The following is an 18,507-nucleotide window of genomic DNA, read 5'->3' on the forward strand; positions in this document are numbered from 1 at the left end:
AAATCTGTATAACTTTTCAGTTTTTGCTCAAACACCAATTTTTCAGAATTGCAGATAAAATAGGTACCATTGAATTTGTAAACTATTTTATTATAATGCAGTTCCTCTACGACTGATTCTGAAATAGCAGATGATTTTAACTTGGCAATAAATTGACAATAAAAATTACCGCAAAAATTGTAAATTTGAACAACCGGTAAGAACTCGCGTTTCTGATTCCCTCAAATCTCATCGATTATTGATAATCATGTTATATTCTGATTTTTTCTGTGTATCTTTTTATTGCAAAATACTGATAATAGGCGCACATTAAAAGCCGAAAACGTATAAGAAAAAACAAGCTCCCTAACACACTTCAGCCTTCAAACATCGTGGAGAGAGAGAGAGAGAGAGAGAGAGAGAGAGAGAGAGAGACTTCATTACAATATACTACAAACTTTGTTTATTCTAAAAGCCTTGGCATATATTGCTACGCGAACTCCAATAATTGCAAATCCAATTTTGGCAAAAAGACTTGCGCGAAAAGTGGCGAAAAGTATTGGTCTGGACATGAAGCCTTTTCTCTGCACAAGTTCACTGGACTCTTTGACTGCACTCGAGGTAACCTCTCCACACACACACACACACACACACACGCACACACCGCACACACACACCAGCTGCTTTACGAAGTTCAAGACGATACAGAAGCAGTTTAATTCCCCCAAGTTTTCAGTTGCCACATTTACTGTTCATTATCCATTTTATCCTATGTCCACCTCTTACATATGAGGTGTAGCATTCCAAGTCTTTTAAATTGAAGTCTCACAATCCTATGCAAGACTTATTCAGAGGATTGTTTCAACAAAGGTGCATATTCATAAATGTAAACTAAGGATAAGTTTATCTTTTGCTTATCAAATATATTCCGCTATAAGATTAATACATTGATTACTTGAGATGAATTTAATGTTTGAAGGTATGGAATTCGATAAGAAATTACTTATATATATATATATATATATATGCATATATATATATATATGTACATATATAAATTTCTATTACTAATACTTTTGATTTTAATTCTTTCATGTAAGCAACAAATACTCTTTAAATATCGAATTCACTCAGCCATGGGATCCCAGACACAAATGAGACTTGTTTCAGTGATAATTATTTCTGGCCAGCCAAGAATTCGAACCTTTGACATTCAGCCGAGAGGGCGAATGTCTAATGTTTACTCTTATTTCTATCGGTCATAGGATCGAATCCTTGGATGGGCAGAAAATATAACAATTTTCCTATGGGTCTGAGATCCCCTGGCAAAGTGAGCTTGAAAGAGTATTTGTGGATTATTTAAAGGAATATATATATATATATATATACATATATATATATATATATATATATATATGAGAAATTTGTTAAAACTATATACTAGTAATAGATTACCTCTCTAGGCAAAGCAACAATAGAGGTAAAAAAATGTGAACCAGAAACTACGAGAAAAAAAAAAAAAACATATCCCTTACTTTTCCCTTCTGCCCTCAAGAGTTGGTAGATCAAGTTTCTGTTATATGATCACTAAAGCAAAAAATCTTGATGGGTATTTGAGTCTCTCAGAGAGAGAGAGAGAGAGAGAGAGAGAGAGAGAGAGAGAGAGAGAGAGAATATTCTATAGCTGTGAAGCAGGGTGATATTACCTTATTCTTTAATATCCCCATAATCAGTATTAAATTTTCTTATATAAGGAACACCGCATGCTAATAAGTTCTACCTCAATTATCATCCTCCTTGTCTCTAAGAGTTCCTCTCCCGTCCCTCCTTTCCTACTCATCCCTTTCATTACATCTCATTCGTAACAGTCAATTATTCATTCCAATTCGGTTTATATAAATGAAACAAACTGGAAAGATGAAGGACAAATTGAATCTCCCAAACAGAACTAGTTACCTTCATCATATCAATGACACAAATATCGAGATATTTTTATAGTCATATATTTGTCTGTGTAGTAATTATGCATGCTTATGAATGGAATAATACGTTGTACATATATAATACACATGACAGACAATGTATACAGATATATATAAGTATACTTATAACTAAAGCGTTTAGCTCTTTGGGAACCCTATACTCGTAGCTCCGTATTATCCTTCAAGGTATTCAACTATTCAACAAGGTACAGTATGTATGGAGTGAGATTGCAGGCCCCATGCCCTGTGCCATGAACGTTCTAGGGACCTTGTACCAACGGAATCCGACTCTTCCTGGTTACCCATACAACCACTGACCAGACCTAAATCAGCTTAAAATCTTGCTTAAGTGTCAGTTTGCAAACGTTCAAATTTTCTGAACGATTTCAAGAGAATATAACAAAATAAATCATACGTCTCAATACATTTCAGAACATACAACATAATATCACATTATATGCCAATAAAAAGAAATAAATAGTCATAATGCAATGCAAAATATTATTCCGGATACGTTTTTCTAAAGATTGATTGTCTAAAACTGAAGCTTGGACAAAGCAGACAATCATCTCAAGAAAGTAAGATTTATCGATATTCTTTCCCAGAGGAACTTTTCTCGGACGCTTATGCATCTGTCTGAAACTGTTTCTGAAGTCCTCTCTCTCTCTCTCTCTCTCTCTCTCTCTCTCTCTCTCTCTCTAGTGCCGTAGAGGCAATACTCAAGGTCATTTTTAATCGAATCGTTGTTACATTTTCATATATATGTTTCAGTTATGGGCAGATTGCGTGTTATTGTAATAAGGAATTTTAATCAAAATTGCCATAACATTCATTAGTACACACATTATTGTGAATTTTAAAGAAAATCCTCATTTCTTGACAAATAATATGAACACAATAGTTGTTAAGGGCGAACAAATGAATAACGTCAGCTCATTATCTATAAAACATACACACGAATCTTCAATTTAATAACATATTAAGTATAAGTGAAGATATTAAGACTTTCAAGAGGAAACTAAAGATATCACAGTTGTTGCTTGTTTACCTCAAAAATCGTCTCGGCCTCACTACCGTCTCCATGTAGGTAAGGATTAAAGGTTACTCATGAATGGCAAGGGCAAGGGACAGTGATATTGCGCTATCGAGCAGGACAATGCCCTAGAGATTGGCCACATAGACATATGATTAGCGTCCAAGCTCACTTTCCACCCACGCTAGGATCAGGGAGAGCCAGGCAATGGCTGCTGATGACTCAGCAGATAGACATAAAGGCTCCCTCAAACCCCCCATCCTTAGCTCACAAGGATGGTGACGTTGCCACGACCAAAGTAACTACCGAGTTTGAGCGGGACTCGAAACCCCAGTCTGTCGTTCACCGGTCAGGGACTTAACCACATTGGCCACCACAGCCCCACAAGAAGGTTTATTTCTAGATAGAGGAAAACGCTGAAGGAAGGATCAGTTACTTACAAAGATATGAAAGAGAGAGAGAGAGAGAGAGAGAGAGAGAGAGAGAGAGAGAGAGAGAGATATTTGAAGTTCTCTGGCATCCTGACATTCAAGGTCATTGACGCCGATATCGTTTATTAATTCAGAATATGCAGAATGACCCTGGTGTGGCTGCTCTTTCAAGATAGACACAAAATCTCATGTGGATTGAAGTTATTGTACAGGAATCTGGATAAGCTGTGTACATTTGCAATAAGTTCTTTGTTCTTAAAAGCATCACACTTCTATTATGTAAGCGTTAAATTTGTTTTTCAAAATGAGAATAGATCATATTCTCGAGATTGTCAATACTTTCTATCTAATTTAACAAAAACTTCATAGTATATAAGACCATAGAAATTGTATCTATACATAATATGCCTACTCATGTGCTCCTCCGTGTATACATTTATGAAAAATTGAGTATTAGCTTATTTAGATACAAAAACATTCTTTTTAACGTCACATGAAAATTATAGTTTTCCAACCACCTTCAATTATGAAATTTTGGAGGACAGAGAATAGAATAGTATTTATTGTAGTTCTAGAGACGCGACTGAAACGTTGCAAAATTTGGTTAAAATTTATGGTTAAACAATGTGTGGATTGATCCTGCATTTCCAACTAGGGTTGAAGTTCAGCAAGTAATAATAATAATAATAATAATAATAATAATAATAATAATAATAATAATGACGATGATGATGACAATAACAACAACTAGCCATTTTTGAGTTAGATAAAACGTTAACTACTATGAAATCCTTTGAGCTGCCAAATACTAACTTGAACGTTGAAGTTGATGAAAAAGCGTGTAAATTCTACAAAATGAAACCTGACTGTTTCCCTGAATGTTACTAAGGACAACGTCCCGTGGTACTACTGACAGATCAAAGACAATAAAACCTTTTACCGTCTTCGCTGACTGACAGAAGAAGAAAAAAGAAGGTGGACGGAGAACTCACTCAGTGTCGAGTGTTAGCACGACGGTATTAGAAGTGCTTTCAACTTAAAAGATATTCGGGAAAAAAAGAGCGACCAAAAGAGAATATGAATAATAAAAATGAAGAAAAATAAAAACATATGGTCATTAGAAAATCTCTCTCTCTCTCTCTCTCTCTCTCTCTCTCTCTCTCTCTCTCTCTCTATTCAAGATAAAAGATCTCCTTGATGACCCTACCCAGTATTTCACTTTCTTATACAAATATTAAAAATAACTATATAAAAAACGACACGGTGTTTGCAAAGTCACCTGATTTTAGTTCCTGGCGAAATCCGTGTAATATTTTTGCTTCAATTAATCCTAAACTATTTCTGAAAGAAAAAAAAACTGAGGACTATGAAACGTGAGGAGATAGATGATGAAAGTAGAAGTATTGAATTAAAAGCTTAATATAGAGATGACTGGCGAAATCTAACCGAGGCCCTTTACGGCAATAGGCGTAAGAGATGATGATGATGATGATGTATGAATTAAACAAAAATATGATCAACACCTGGAACTAAATAAATTTCTACAAACGATGTAAGATCGGGTTTATTTACTCCTCAAGTTCTTATTTGAGAGAGAGAGAGAGAGAGAGAGAGAGAGAGAGAGAGAGAGAGAGAGAGAGAGAGAGAGACATCGTAGCAAACGTACCCCCCTAAAATGACAGCAACGGAGCTTCACAGCGATCCTTTGTCCCAGCTATTTTGAATTTGTTGCTACATGAAACTCTGACATGCACCAGAACGGAGTCCAATGACTTCTGAATATTAAATACATTGTAATTTACTACGCGAGTACAAGTTCAGGGCTTTTTTATATCAAGTGTTCGGTGATAAGATACAATCGATAATTGATCACTTTGTCTACCATACAAGGAGACCTGTAGATATTAATATTAATATCAATAATAATAATAATAATAGTATATATATATATATATATATGTGTGTGTGTGTGTGTATATATATATATATATATATATATATGACAATTTCTAGGTAAATTGTATTTTTTCTAACATACTTCCCACCTCCCATCGTAGGAGTACTCTCTACACGTGTCTCTACCGACTAGAGATTTCCCTCCCCACAGGCCACCACATCCTGATCTCCAAGACCTATGAGACCTGGCCTCCCTTGTTCCCTGGAATGTCCCAAGGGTATGCTAGGCTTACTCTTACATGTCAGCAACAAGCCATTATCCTCTGGTCTCGGGGAAAAGTGACATATGATACCAAGGGTCTATAGATGTGAAGGATGGGGGAGGGGGGAGTTACCCTATTGGGACGTGGTAAGTAAGTTAGGAAACATACAATTTACCTAGAAATTGTCATTTGTTCCGACACGAATACTTCCCATGTCCCATCATAGGAGTCTCATAATTAGGAGCAGGCAAATAGACCCTGAGGGGAGGCTAGCGATTGCATGTGAAGGGGAGGTGAGAGGCCTATCTGGGAATAGTTAACAAAACAGGGTGATTAATGGAGGAATGGAAAGGTAACGCTCACCCAAGTGTAAACTTCGTCTTGTCAGGGTGATCCCAGGAGGACTTAGGGGATAGGGTCCGACACTCTCTAACTCCCGTTAACCCGACCGGTCTATCGAGTGTAGTTGCCTTTACACCCTCTACTGTGCGGCTACGACGGGTCGAGTTGATCCATGGCGGGCCGAGGGGATAGGGTCCGAGACGCTCTATCCCTTGTTACCTCGTCCGGACTTTCGCGCATAGCTGCCCTTAGATCCCGTTCTGGGCGATTACGACAGGACCAGGTTTGAACCCCTCCCAGGACTTGAGGGAGCAGTCTATAAAGTAGTGGACCGTAAGAGTCGACTGTCCCGACCATACACCTGCCCTCAGCACCTGGCCGACCGCCATGTTATTCTCAAAGTCCAACGAGGTGCAGATGCCCCGGATGTCGTGAGGTTTGACAGACCTGGGGGAGACTTTGCCCTTCACCAGGTACGCCCTTCAGATCGTCTTCCAGAGCCAGAAGGAGATCGTATTCTTCAATACCGCCTTCTTAATTCTACCTGTCATCATAGACAATCTCTTGATAGCGGGCCGGAGGGCGGAGGTCCAAGGGAGATATATCCTCACCGCCCTCACCAGGCATAATAGAAGGTCCTCCGGGACATTTGTCCTGGTGATGGCTGGGATGGAGAACTCGTTAAAGCGGAGGTCATCTACTGGCAGGTTCTGTGGTTTTGACACGAAGGAGGGAACGAACCTGAGAGACAACTCTTTCCATCCGTGAGAGTGGAAGACATTGCTGAGAGCCCATGGAGCATGCCTATCCTTTTGGCCGAGGCCCCGGGCGAGAATGAGCACCGTCTTTAGGGTCAGTCCCCTCAGTAATTTGTCTTAGAGACTCAAAAGGCGGCTTCTTTAGGGAGTCGAGGACTTTGGTGATGTCCCACAAGGGGTCCAAGAGGGTGCTGGGGGAGGGAGGGGGCAGGACTCCTCGAATCCCTTTGCCAGCATCGAGAGGTGCTTGGAGGAACTTAGGTTCAAGCCCTTGAGGGGGGAAGACATGTCCCAGGGCTGCACGGAATTCCTTCACTGCTGGTACTGACATACCCCGGTTGAGTCGAAGATGTACTAGAAACTCTGCGATGACCGGGATTGAAGCCTTGAGGGGCTGAATTGCCTTAGATTGAGATTATCCGGCCGACTGCCCTCTTGGATCTCCCCTCTCCTCAGTAAACGCTGGAAAATCTCCACGCGTGAAAGGACATGCTTTGGAGGCCTTCATGGGACCTCTGGAAGTGAGGCTGCCTTAACAGGTCCCATCTAGAGGAAGGGGTCAGGGGACTTCTATTGCCAAGGCCCTCAGGACCGTGAACCACTCCTTACTGGCCCCCACAGAGATATTATGGTCAACCTAACCTGCTTTGCCTCCCGAAGTTCACGGTCTGGCACAGAAGGGTGAATGGGGGGGAAGACGTACACGTGGAGGGCGTCCCACAGATGTTGGAAAACGTGTTCCAGAATTGATGCTGGGTCTTGCACTGGGGAACAAAAGGCTAGCCATTTCACGTTTAGCCAAGTGGCAACAAGGTCCAGGTACGGCAATCACCACTTTTCTATTACCGCCCTTGCTACCTCCAGATGAAAGGACCATTCCTCCGGTACACTTGACCCTTTCCACTGAGGCCATCCACAACTATACTCCTTTTCCCCAAAATGTACCTGGCCTTTGGCTCCGGGGTGTAGAAATGCCTTTGCTTCACCTCCGGGAAGGGTAATAGCTTTGGTATGCCGTGAGGCCTGATCAGGCCTTGTGGTTCTGCGTTGGTGGTGGAAATCCTTTAGAGCCACTGCCCGATGTCCGGCGAGAGAGGGACCAGGGAAGTTCGTGCCACCCTAGGACCTCCGAACTGGCATTCCAGGCCCATATCATGGGGTCGGACTTCTATTGGAGGAGGTTCGGGCAGGTCACTCAACTTACTAATTAAGCCCAATCCCCTCTGGAAGGATGACACTTCCTCCATCACTTTGTCCTTTTGGTGGTCCCAGAAGCCCAACTCCAGGAAACTCTCTGCGGCCAGATGGAATCTATTCAAAGCACCCTGCCAAGGGTTCAGGGATCGTACATCCCTGAGATTCGGACTCCCTTCCTAGGGAGACCTGTGCCGGCCCCCTTCTTTTCAGCTGCTTTTCGGGGCTGGAACGGGGTCCAGAGTCCCGAAGTCGTAAGAGAGGGTCCTCGAAGGGTGGAGGCTCTTTGAGTGATCCTTTTTTCTTCCCTGGCGCTCGGCGCCCGGGGGAGGAAACACATCGCCATATGCAGGGGAAAAGTCTTCCCAAGGGGTTTGGAGGACTGGCCCTGAGGCTCCCCAACTAGGGGCCTGAATAGTCCTGGGTATGTCTGAAAAGGCCCCTTGTTTCCACAGGGTTAGATCGGCTTCCGAACGCCGCTGAGTGGGAGATTCAGATGCCGCCCCGAGGAGTCGGTCCCTGGTGGCGGGTAGTCAGCCGTAAGGCCCTGTTGAGCAGGGAATTGGCAGCTCCTCAGACCCACTGGATCCGAATATCCTTGTCATTCCATCGGGGGAATGTCGGGTTTGGCCACGTGGTTACCACGAGGGGCCTGCATGCTGGGATAAGGTTCACCCGCTAGCCGAGACCCGCAACTCTGAAGCGAGCGCTTGCAGTTGAAGATTACGGCTTTTAATGTACACACAAACTTCTCTTGTTGGAAAACCGGTTGCGGGCGGCAGAAGAAGGTTGGCAGGCCATGCCTTGCGGCGGATTGACGGCCATGTTGGCCGACCCCTGGCCGACAAAACCCGAAGGCGGGTACTCTACCCATGGAGGTTCAGAGTAGCCGGGCACTTCTAGCGGAAGGCAGGCCATGCCAAACAGCTCATGGACAGCCATGTTGGCAGATCCCCAGTAGGGGAGCTTGAGAGGCCTCTGGCTGGATAAGCCAACGTACCGTCAGTTGAATGGTTTGGGTCCTGTGGTTCCCACGTGGAACTGCTAGTGCATCTCCTGACGGTCTGATCTCCTTCCTGAAGGGGTTCTGCGCCGCTCCTCCTCCCTTTGGCTACGCTTCGGCGCTGGAGCGGAGACCGGAGACCCAGAGCCGTAAGAGCGAGACCTAGAAGGGTGATGCCCCTTCACATGGTCCTCTGGTCCTCCCGGGAACCGTAGCTCCCCACCCCGGAGCAGGATCCCTTTCATATATCCCGTCCCCGGGGTATATGAAAAGTCCTCTTGCTCCCATGAGGTCAGATTGGCTGCAGTTAACTGCTGAGCGGAGGATAAGATTGCCGCCCCAAGGGCAAATGGTCATCCAATGTGCAGGATAGGGGTCATAGTGACTGATGTGGTAATGTCCCAGACCGGTGAACGCCAGTCCAGGGCACGAGTCCCACTCAAACTCGTCAGTTCCTTGGGCGCTGCAACCCCATCACCTTCCCGGGTGCTGCAACCCCATATCGCCTGTGAGCCAAGAATGGGGGGCTTGGGGGGAACCACAGGACCATCTGCCTAGGCATCAGCGGCCAACAATCACATGATATATGGCAGTCTCTTGGGCATTGTCCCGCTCGAAAGGGCAAGGTCACTGTCCCTTGCCTCTGCCACTCCTGAGCAACCTTTAAAGACCTTTAACTACCGACAATGATGTATATCAGGTCACAACTGAGGCAGAAGGAAAGACGGTTGAGGCCCACTTCAATGTAAGGAAGACAAACTTGACGTACATGAGAAAAGTATTGTCTAAGCACACACTTACGTATCTAAAACAAATGTGCCAGTGTAAATATACATAAACATGTAATCTATATATACACCCGCACAAGAAACAGGAAATGTCACGATATAAGGTTACTGTAAGGAAGACAAACTTGAAGTACATGAAAAAAGTGTTGTCTAAACACACACTTACCTATCTAAAAGATATATACCCAAATGAAGATATACAAGAATATATAATCTATATATACACATGCACATGAAAAGGAAATTATCCATATCAGAAAATCATTTATCCAAAGTGACGGATTGACCGCCAGTAATCATAAATAATGAAAGTCATTGGTGTGAAGACATTGCTACAACCTTCATTCAAGGAATATGCAAACGTTAATACTTCTTAAACATTCCTTCTTAATGCATGACTAAGTATGACGTATACGTTCCACAGCATGTCCCTGCACCAGAACATCTGGGATGATGTTACCAGAATAAAGGGGACAACCGTCTCAGTAACAGACTGAGACCACTCACCTTGGTCCCCACCCTGGGCGGGGATAAGGGGTGATCAAGAACACTTGGAGGGACGATATTTCTTGGGAGAACAACTGTCCTTCTTGCTCTTCCAGCTCCCTTCCACGCAGGACTGGTCCCTTGACCCCACGAGAAGAGATTGGCTCCTGGGAGCCGCTGAACGGACACTGGGACAATCATCCCGTGAGCAGATGTCTATCCGCAGCTGGACGGAGGCCGCACCCACGGACAGAGGGAATATAGATGGGAGACTAATCTGCACTCAACATTCCCACTATGGCTGTGGGGTGGGGGGGGGGGCGCAAGAATCTGACCGGTCCCGCTAACTCCTCTGCCACCGTGGGCATCCCTGGAGACAAAGAAGTCCCCAAAACACTGGGTATTGTCGAGCACGCCTAAGAAGGATGAGACCCATTACCTTTCCCCAAGGGTGACCTGTCCTTCTTCAACTTCTTCGTGGCCATCTCGGGCCATTGGGCATCGCTCCAGACCACACACTCAGCTCAAGTGTCAATCTGGGAACACACACGGCCCCGACACGATGTAAAAAACACGTGGGCTAAAAGGCTGCACATAACTTCCCACTCACTCCTGGGCAACGACGTTACCCTCGCCCAGGATCAATTGAAGGGATCGAGGATCACAAGATCCACACACGATAACACAAGGTTACAATGAAAATTCTGACGAAGGTAAGCCCGACGTATTTTCGGTACAAATGACCAAAGAGGTAATGGCTTGTTGTTGACATGGAAGGCTAAGCCTAGCATACCCTTAGCAGAAACAAGGGAGGCCAGGTCTCACTGGTGCGAGGGGGTCTGGGGGATCGGGGGTTGGGGGCCTGTGAGGTGGGAAATCTCTGGTCAGTAGAGATATGTGTAGAGAGTACTCCTATGATGGGACGTGGGAAGTATTCGTGTCAAAACAAATATATTTATATATATATATATATATATATATATATATATATATATATATATATATATATATACATACATACATATACCAAGGCACTTCCCCCAATTTTGGGGGGTAGCCGACATCAAACAAATGAAACAGAAAAGGAGACCTCTCCTCTCTGCGTTCCTCCTAGACAAGGAACTCAACCGAGTTCGGCTGGTACTGCTAGGGGTGCCACAGCCACTCTACCCCGTTATCCACCACAGATGAAGCTTCATAACGCTGAATCCCCTATTGCTGCTACCTCCGCGGTCTTCCAAGGCACCGGAGGAAGCAGCAGAGCCTTCCGGAACTGCGTCACAATCGCTCGCCATTCATTCCTATTTCTAGCATGTTCTCTTGCCTCTCTCACATCTATCCTCCTATCACTCAGAGCTTCCTTCACTCCATCCATCCACTCACACCTTGGCCTTCCTCTTGTACTTCTCCCATCAACTCTTGCATTCATCACCTTCTTTAGCAGAAAGCCATTTTCCATTCTCTCAACATGGCAAACCACCTCAACACATTCATATCCACTCTAGCTGCTAACTCATTTCTTACACCTGTTCTCACCCTTACTACTTCGTTCCTAACCCTATCTACTTGAGATACACCAACCATACTCCTTAGACATTTCATCTCAAACACATTCAATTTCTGTCTCTCCGTCACTTTCATTCCCCACAACTCCGATCCATACATCACAGTTGGTACAATCACTTTCTCATATAGAACTTTCTTTACATTCATGCCCAACCCTCTATTTTTTACTACTCCCTTAACTGCCCCCAACACTTTGCATCCTTCATTCACTCTCTGACGAACATCTGCTTCCACTCCACCATTTGCTGCAACAACAGACCCCAATTACTTAAACTGATCCACCTCCTCAAGTAACTCTCCATTCAACATGACATTCAACCTAGCACCACCCTCCCTTCTCGTACATCTCATAACCTTACTCTTACCCATATCAACTCTAAACTTCCTTCTCTCACACACCCTTCCAAATTCTGTAACTAATCAGCCAAACTTCTCTTCCGTGTCTGCAACCAGTATAGTATCATCCGCAAACAACAACTGATTTACCTCCCATTCATGGTCATTCTTGTCTACCAGTTTCAATCGTCATCCAAGCACTCGAGCATTCACCTCTCTCACCACTCCAACATACAAGTTAAACAACCAAGGCGACATCACACATCCCTGTCTCAGCCCCACTCTTGCCGTAAACCAATCGCTCACTTCATTTCCTATCCTAACACATGCTTTACTATCTTTGTAGAAACTTTTCACTGCTTGCAACAACCTTCCACCAACTCCATATAACCTCATCACATTCCACATTGCTTCCCTATCAACTCTATAATACGCTTTCTCCAGATCCCTAAACGCAACATACGCCTCCTTACCTTTTGCTAAATATTTCTTGCATATCTGTCTAACTGTAAAAATCTGATTCATGCAACCCGTACCTTTTCTAAAACCAACCTGTACTTCTAAGATTGCATTCTCTGTTTTATCCTTAATCCTATTAATCAGTACTCTCCCATACACTTTTCCAACTACACTCAACAAACTAATACCCCTTGATTTACAACACTCATGCACATCTCCCTTACCCTTATATAGTGGTACAATACACACACAAACCCAATCTACTGGTACCATTGACAACACAAAACACATATTAAACAATCTCACCAACCATTCAAGTACAGTCACACCCCCTTCCTTCATCATCTCAGCTCTCACACCATCCATACCATATGCTTTTCCTACTCTCGTTTCATATAGTGCTCTCCTCACTTCCTCTCTTGTAATCTCTCTCTCATTCTCATCTCCCATCACCGGCACCTCAACACCTGCAACCGCAATTATATCTGCCTCCCTATTATCCTCAACATTCAGTAAACTTTCAAAATATTCCGCCCACCTTTTCCCTGCCTCCTCTCCTTCTAACAACCTTCCATTTCCATCTTTCACTGTCTCTTCAATATATGTATATGTACATACATACATACATACATACATACATATATATATATATATATATATATATATATATATATATATATATATATATAACCCAGCCACTGAGGGGGGAAAGCCAGCCTCAACTTGGTACCGGTTCCAAGCCCGGGAAAATGGGGAGGGTTGGCGGCAGGAAAGGCATCCGGCCATGAAAAATTAGCGAAAACAACTATGGCCAGTGAGTATAATCAGAATGAAATTAATGCTAGGGCGTTCCCCTTAAGTGACGCGTTGGGACCTCGCCTGATCCCTCCGAAAAATCGTCAAGGGCTACCCAGTCATGGGCGGGCTGGGTTAAAGAGGCAAGCTCAGAAGAAAATATCTGAAGAGAGGATGAGAGTAGCAACTCTAAATGTGGGGACAATGACTGGAAAAGGGCGAGAGCGGATTGACCTCATGGAGAGAAGGAAGATTGGAGTGCTGTGTGTGCAGGAGACCAGGTGAAAGGGAAATAACGCAAGAGAACTAGGCGAAGGTTGTAAATTATATTACAGTGGAGCAAATATGGAAGGAAGATATGGAGTAGGAATATTATAGAAAGAGTTGAACGAAAATTTGATTGGGGTGAATAGGAAAAATGACAGAATTATGAGTTTAAAGCTAGGACTGGGAGCAACAATAGTCAATGTGGTGTGTACCTATGCCCCGCAAACTGGATGTACAGAGAAGGAGAAGGATACATTCTGGGAGGAGATGGACCAGGAGCTTTGAATAATTCCTGCAAGGGAAAGAGTAATTATAGGAGGAGATCTGAACGGCCACTTGGGAATTAGTAGGGAAGGGATAGAGAGAGTGCATGAAGGTTGGGGTGTGGGTGAGAAAAATGATGGGGGAGAAAGAGTGATTGGTTTTGCATTGGCTTTTGACCTAGCAATGATCAACACCTTCTTTGAGAAGAAGATTAACAGACTGATTACTTACAGTAGTGGTGGCAGGGAGAGCCAGATAGATTTGCTGCTGTGTAAGAGAGACCATCTGAAGGAAGTTTGAAATTGCAAGGTGATAAATGGGGAGAGTATAGCAGCGCAACACAGGTTAGTGGTAATTGATTGCAGACTAAGGAATTGCAGAAGTAAAAAGACGAGAATGGACCCAAAGATTAAGTGGTGGAAATCGAAAGAGGAAGAACTGAGAGTCTTGTTTAAGGAAAGAGTGCTGGAAGCAGTAAGGTTACATGAGGATGTACAAGAATGGTGGACCGAGAATAGTAAAGTGATTCTAAGGATCGGTGAGGAAGTACTTGGAAAGTCATCAGAAAAAAGACCCCCAAATGATAAAGAATCTTGGTGGTGGAATGATGAGGTGCAAAAACGGGTAAAAACCAAGAGAGAAGGACAAGAGCACAAGAGCAGGAAAAAAAACTATAAACAAGCAAAGAAAGAAGCAAGAAGAGCAGTAGCAAAGGGAGAAACAGAAAGGATTAAATATGGTCTTTATTGACATGGAGAAGTCACACGATCGAGTACCACGTCAGGAGCTGTGGAGATGTATGAGAGAAAAGGGGGTCCCTGAGAAATACGTAAGAATCACCCAAGATATATATGAAAGGGCAGAAGCAAATGTTAAGAGCAGTATAGGCCTAACAGAAAGTTTCCCAGTAAATGTGGGACTACATCAGGGGTCTGCATTGAGCCCTTACTTATTTGATCTGGTCATGGATGTAGTAACACAAGGTATTAGAGATCAGTCTCCTTGGTGGATGCTTTTTGCTGATGATGTTATATTGTGTAGCACCACGCAAGAGGTAGTAGAAGAGAAACTGGAGGAGTGGAAAAGAGAAATGGAAAATAGAGGATTGAAGATCAGCAGGAAAAATACTGAGTATCTGAGACTGAAAAATGGCAAGAGTGGGGAAGTTAGTTTACAAGGAGAGAGATTGAAAAGAGTTGAACATTTCAGGTATTTAGGACCAACAGTTGCAGAGGATGGTGACCTGGGGGCAGAAATAAACCACAGAATACAAGCAGGATGGAAGAATTGGAAAAAAGTGCGTGGAGTACTATGCGACAGAAAAATAGGGGTTAAGTTGCAAGGTAAAGTACACAGGACAGTTGTGAAACCTGCAATGATGTATGGAGCGGAGACGTAGGCAATAAAGTAGACAGAAGAGAAGAAAATGGATGTGGCAGAGGTGCCACAGGAGTTAGAAAACTATCAGATAAGATCCAAGAAAGTAGACTGAGGTGGTATGGTCATTCAATGAGAAGAGATGAGCAGTATATTGGGAGGAGAGTGATGGAAATGGAGGTACAGGGAACGAGGAGAGGGAGACCAAAGCTAAGGTGGATGGACTGCATCAAGGATGACCTTCGATTAAAGGGATCAACCGGTGATGAGGTGTGGGACAGAGGTAGATGGAGAAAGCTGACCAGAAACATCGACCCCACATAGAAGTGGAAAAAGATGTAGACAAAGAAGATATATATATATATATATATATATATATATATATATCATCATCATCATCATCATCAGCCGTTGTTAGTCCACTGCTAGTCCACTGCAAAATAAAGGCCTCACACATGTCCTTCCACTTGCGTCAGTTTATGGTCTTTCTATACCAGTCTACACCAGCAAACTTTCTTAATTGGTCTTAGCCTTCCTATGCTTTGCAGTCTTCAGGAAATAATTTGGGTATTCTTGATGTCCATCTATTATAAGTCATTCTCATTATTTGCACTGTCCATGTCCATTTCTTTTTCTTGGATGTTTTTAGAATATCCTCTACTTTAGATTGCTCTCATTTCCTTGATGGACTTTTTCTTTCTCTTGGTGTAATTCCCATCATTATTCTTTCCATAGCTCTTTGAACTGTGACTAGCTCATGTTCTATGGCTTTAGTAAGACTTCAAGTTTCTGATGCACAAGTTAAAACTGGTAGGACCATCTGTTAAATACTTCTCTTTTTAGAGAAAGTGGCATTTCAATTTTCATAACCTCTTTTTGTTTACTAAAAGTTCTCCGTCCCATGCTTACCTTTCTTTTAATTTCAGTCTCGTATCCTGGGGAACCACTTACTGTCTGTCCAAAGTTTTACATTTATTAACAATCTCTAAGGTTCGTTCATAAGTCTGTCATCTCAGTATTTTCATTAAACATTACTGTATATTATTTTTCCTCATATTCCTTTCCAGTCCTACGTTTCTGCTTCCTCTATTCAAGTTTCAGACGACTTGATTTCCAAATTTTACTTAACCTCGCTATTGTCTGATTTTCTTTTTCTAATCTTTCATTAAACTCCAATTCTAATGACTCTATATTAGAGATCATAATTCCTGAATATTTAAATGATTCTACCGCATTAATCCTTTCTCCTTCCAATAATCTTTCATCTTCCATTGCATATTCCGTTCTCGTCATCTCTATCTTCTTCTATTTATCTTCAGCTAAACCTCACATGATATTTCATGCATTCTGGTAAGCGAGCATTACAAATTCTGTGGTGTTCTGCAAGTAAGGACAGCACCATCCACATACTTTAAGTCAGCTAATTTCCTATTATCAATCCAGTCCAATTCTTCTCCACCATCCCCAACTGTTCTAAACATTACAGAATCCATGAGGAGGATACACATCAAAGGTGACAACACATTCCCCTGGAGTATTCCACTGGAAATTCTTTGGGTAGGACTCCACTAACATTAACTTTGCACTTGCTATGCACATGAATGGACTTAATCAAATTTACATATTTTAAGGAACTCCATTATAACGCAGGACTCTCCCCAAAATTGGCCGGTGCACATTATTATGGGCTTTTTCATAGTCCACAAAATAATGCCATCAAAAGTGAGTTTCTATATTCTACACATTGCTGTACAACATGTCTTGAAATGAAAGTCTAGTCAATACAACTTCTAATCTTTTCTAAATCCTGCTCGTTCATTTCTTTGCTTTTTAACAATCTCTCTGTTTAGTCTCTTTAGAATAAGAATTTAGATTGGGAAAATATAGGAATTAATATTAATGGCGAATACCCTAACAAGTTAAGATTTGCTGATGACATAGTTCTATTTACTGAATTATGGGGTGAATTGCAAAATATGATAGATTTGATTAGAGAAAGCAGAGACGTAAGACTGAAAATGAATATAAGTAAAACCAAGATAATGTTCCATGGAAATGCAGGCAACAAATAAGGGTTATGGCCGAACCTCTAGGTAGTAAGTGTTTTAAAAGGATAAGCATGGGATGGAAACCGTTTGGTAAACAAAATGAGATTTTGAAAAGTGAAATGCACTTTCTCTACAACCCAAACTTAAGCAGATGGTCTTACAGTATTGACTTATGCATCAGAAACTTTGAGCCTTACTAATGGCCTAAAATAATATTTGTAAATGTCTCATTTTGAGCAAAGATCAGCCAGTCTTACTATAAAATTTCTTCCATCTACCAATAAATATTTTGCTGCTTTGACTCTTTTAATGCCTTTTAATACTTTCTTTACTTCTTCTACTGTTATGTTTGGTACGGGCTCAGGTGTTTCATTATTTCTAATGGCGAGTTATTTCTTATAACACTATTGCATAGTATTGAATAAAAATCTTTTGCCATTTTTATCACTCCATCTCTATTGTTGATATTTCCATTTTCATGCTTTAAAGCAACCATCTGTTGGCGACCTGTTCCAATTCTTCTATTTAACAACTTAATGCTTCTTCCTTTCTTTAATGTTTCCTCACTTTTGATCTGATTACTATACGACTGTCAAGCGTTTTTATTTTGTTTATTGTTTCGGACAGTTCTGCCAATTCTATTTTATCTCTCTTGGATTTTACCCACATTTCCAATTATTCTATAAGATTTTTTTTTATCTTGTTTAGGAACCTTTCCAACTATCTCCTGTTCTGATTCTAATATAAATTTTGTAAAATTGCTGTTTTCTTCTTTACTTGATTCCATTTTATCATGTAGCTGGAAGTACCTAATTTGTATTGCTAAACTAAACTTATAAGATTTCCTTTATATTACAGGAGTGTTTATTTTCTCTCTTAAAATTTGTCTTTTCTTTCTTTCCTTAGATGCATAAAAACTTGCTTCTCACCATTCTATGGTCACTTGACTTTTAACCTGTTTAACACTGTTACATCTTTAACTAGTCTTTTTTTTTACCGAGAATAAAATCTGTCTCTCTCTCTCTCTCTCTCTCTCTCTCTCTCTCTCTCTCTCTCTCTCTCTCTCTCTCTCTCTCTACTGTAGAATGTTTGACCCTCTTAGGATCGAGGTTTTCTTTTGAATTGGTTCCATAATGGTAAAACGTTCTAATGGTCACGTTAATTATTCAAATACGCAAATGCCGTTTCGTTCCTGCAGTAAATGAAAACATCACGCGAAGAATCACGAGGAAGTGCAAGA

At 42.0% G+C, this 18,507-nt stretch overlaps 2 protein-coding genes across 2 annotated transcripts in view; both read left to right on the forward strand.

The window, feature by feature from the left end:
* Positions 1-18,507, forward strand: part of LOC137620794 (uncharacterized) — a 518,290-nt gene that overhangs the window by 78,750 nt on the left and 421,033 nt on the right. The window lies entirely within an intron of this gene.
* LOC137621024 (uncharacterized) lies at positions 14,807-17,291 on the forward strand. The gene is made up of 2 exons (XM_068351463.1): positions 14,807-15,007; positions 17,079-17,291. The coding sequence occupies exons 1-2, from the start codon at positions 14,807-14,809 to the stop codon at positions 17,289-17,291; spliced, it is 414 nt and encodes a 137-aa protein (XP_068207564.1).

The sequence above is a fragment of the Palaemon carinicauda genome, chromosome 27, assembly GCF_036898095.1.
Source record: "Palaemon carinicauda isolate YSFRI2023 chromosome 27, ASM3689809v2, whole genome shotgun sequence".
Lineage (NCBI taxonomy): Eukaryota > Metazoa > Arthropoda > Malacostraca > Decapoda > Palaemonidae > Palaemon > Palaemon carinicauda.

Excerpts from the sequence above, each read along its gene's own strand:
- LOC137621024 (XM_068351463.1), top strand. The coding sequence starts at position 14,807 with ATGGATGTAGTAACACAAGGTATTAGAGATCAGTCTCCTTGGTGGATG. Across the intron at positions 15,008-17,078 it reads AAAATGGCAAGAGTGGGGAA|AATAAGAATTTAGATTGGGA; the intron begins GTTAGTTTACAA and ends TAGTCTCTTTAG.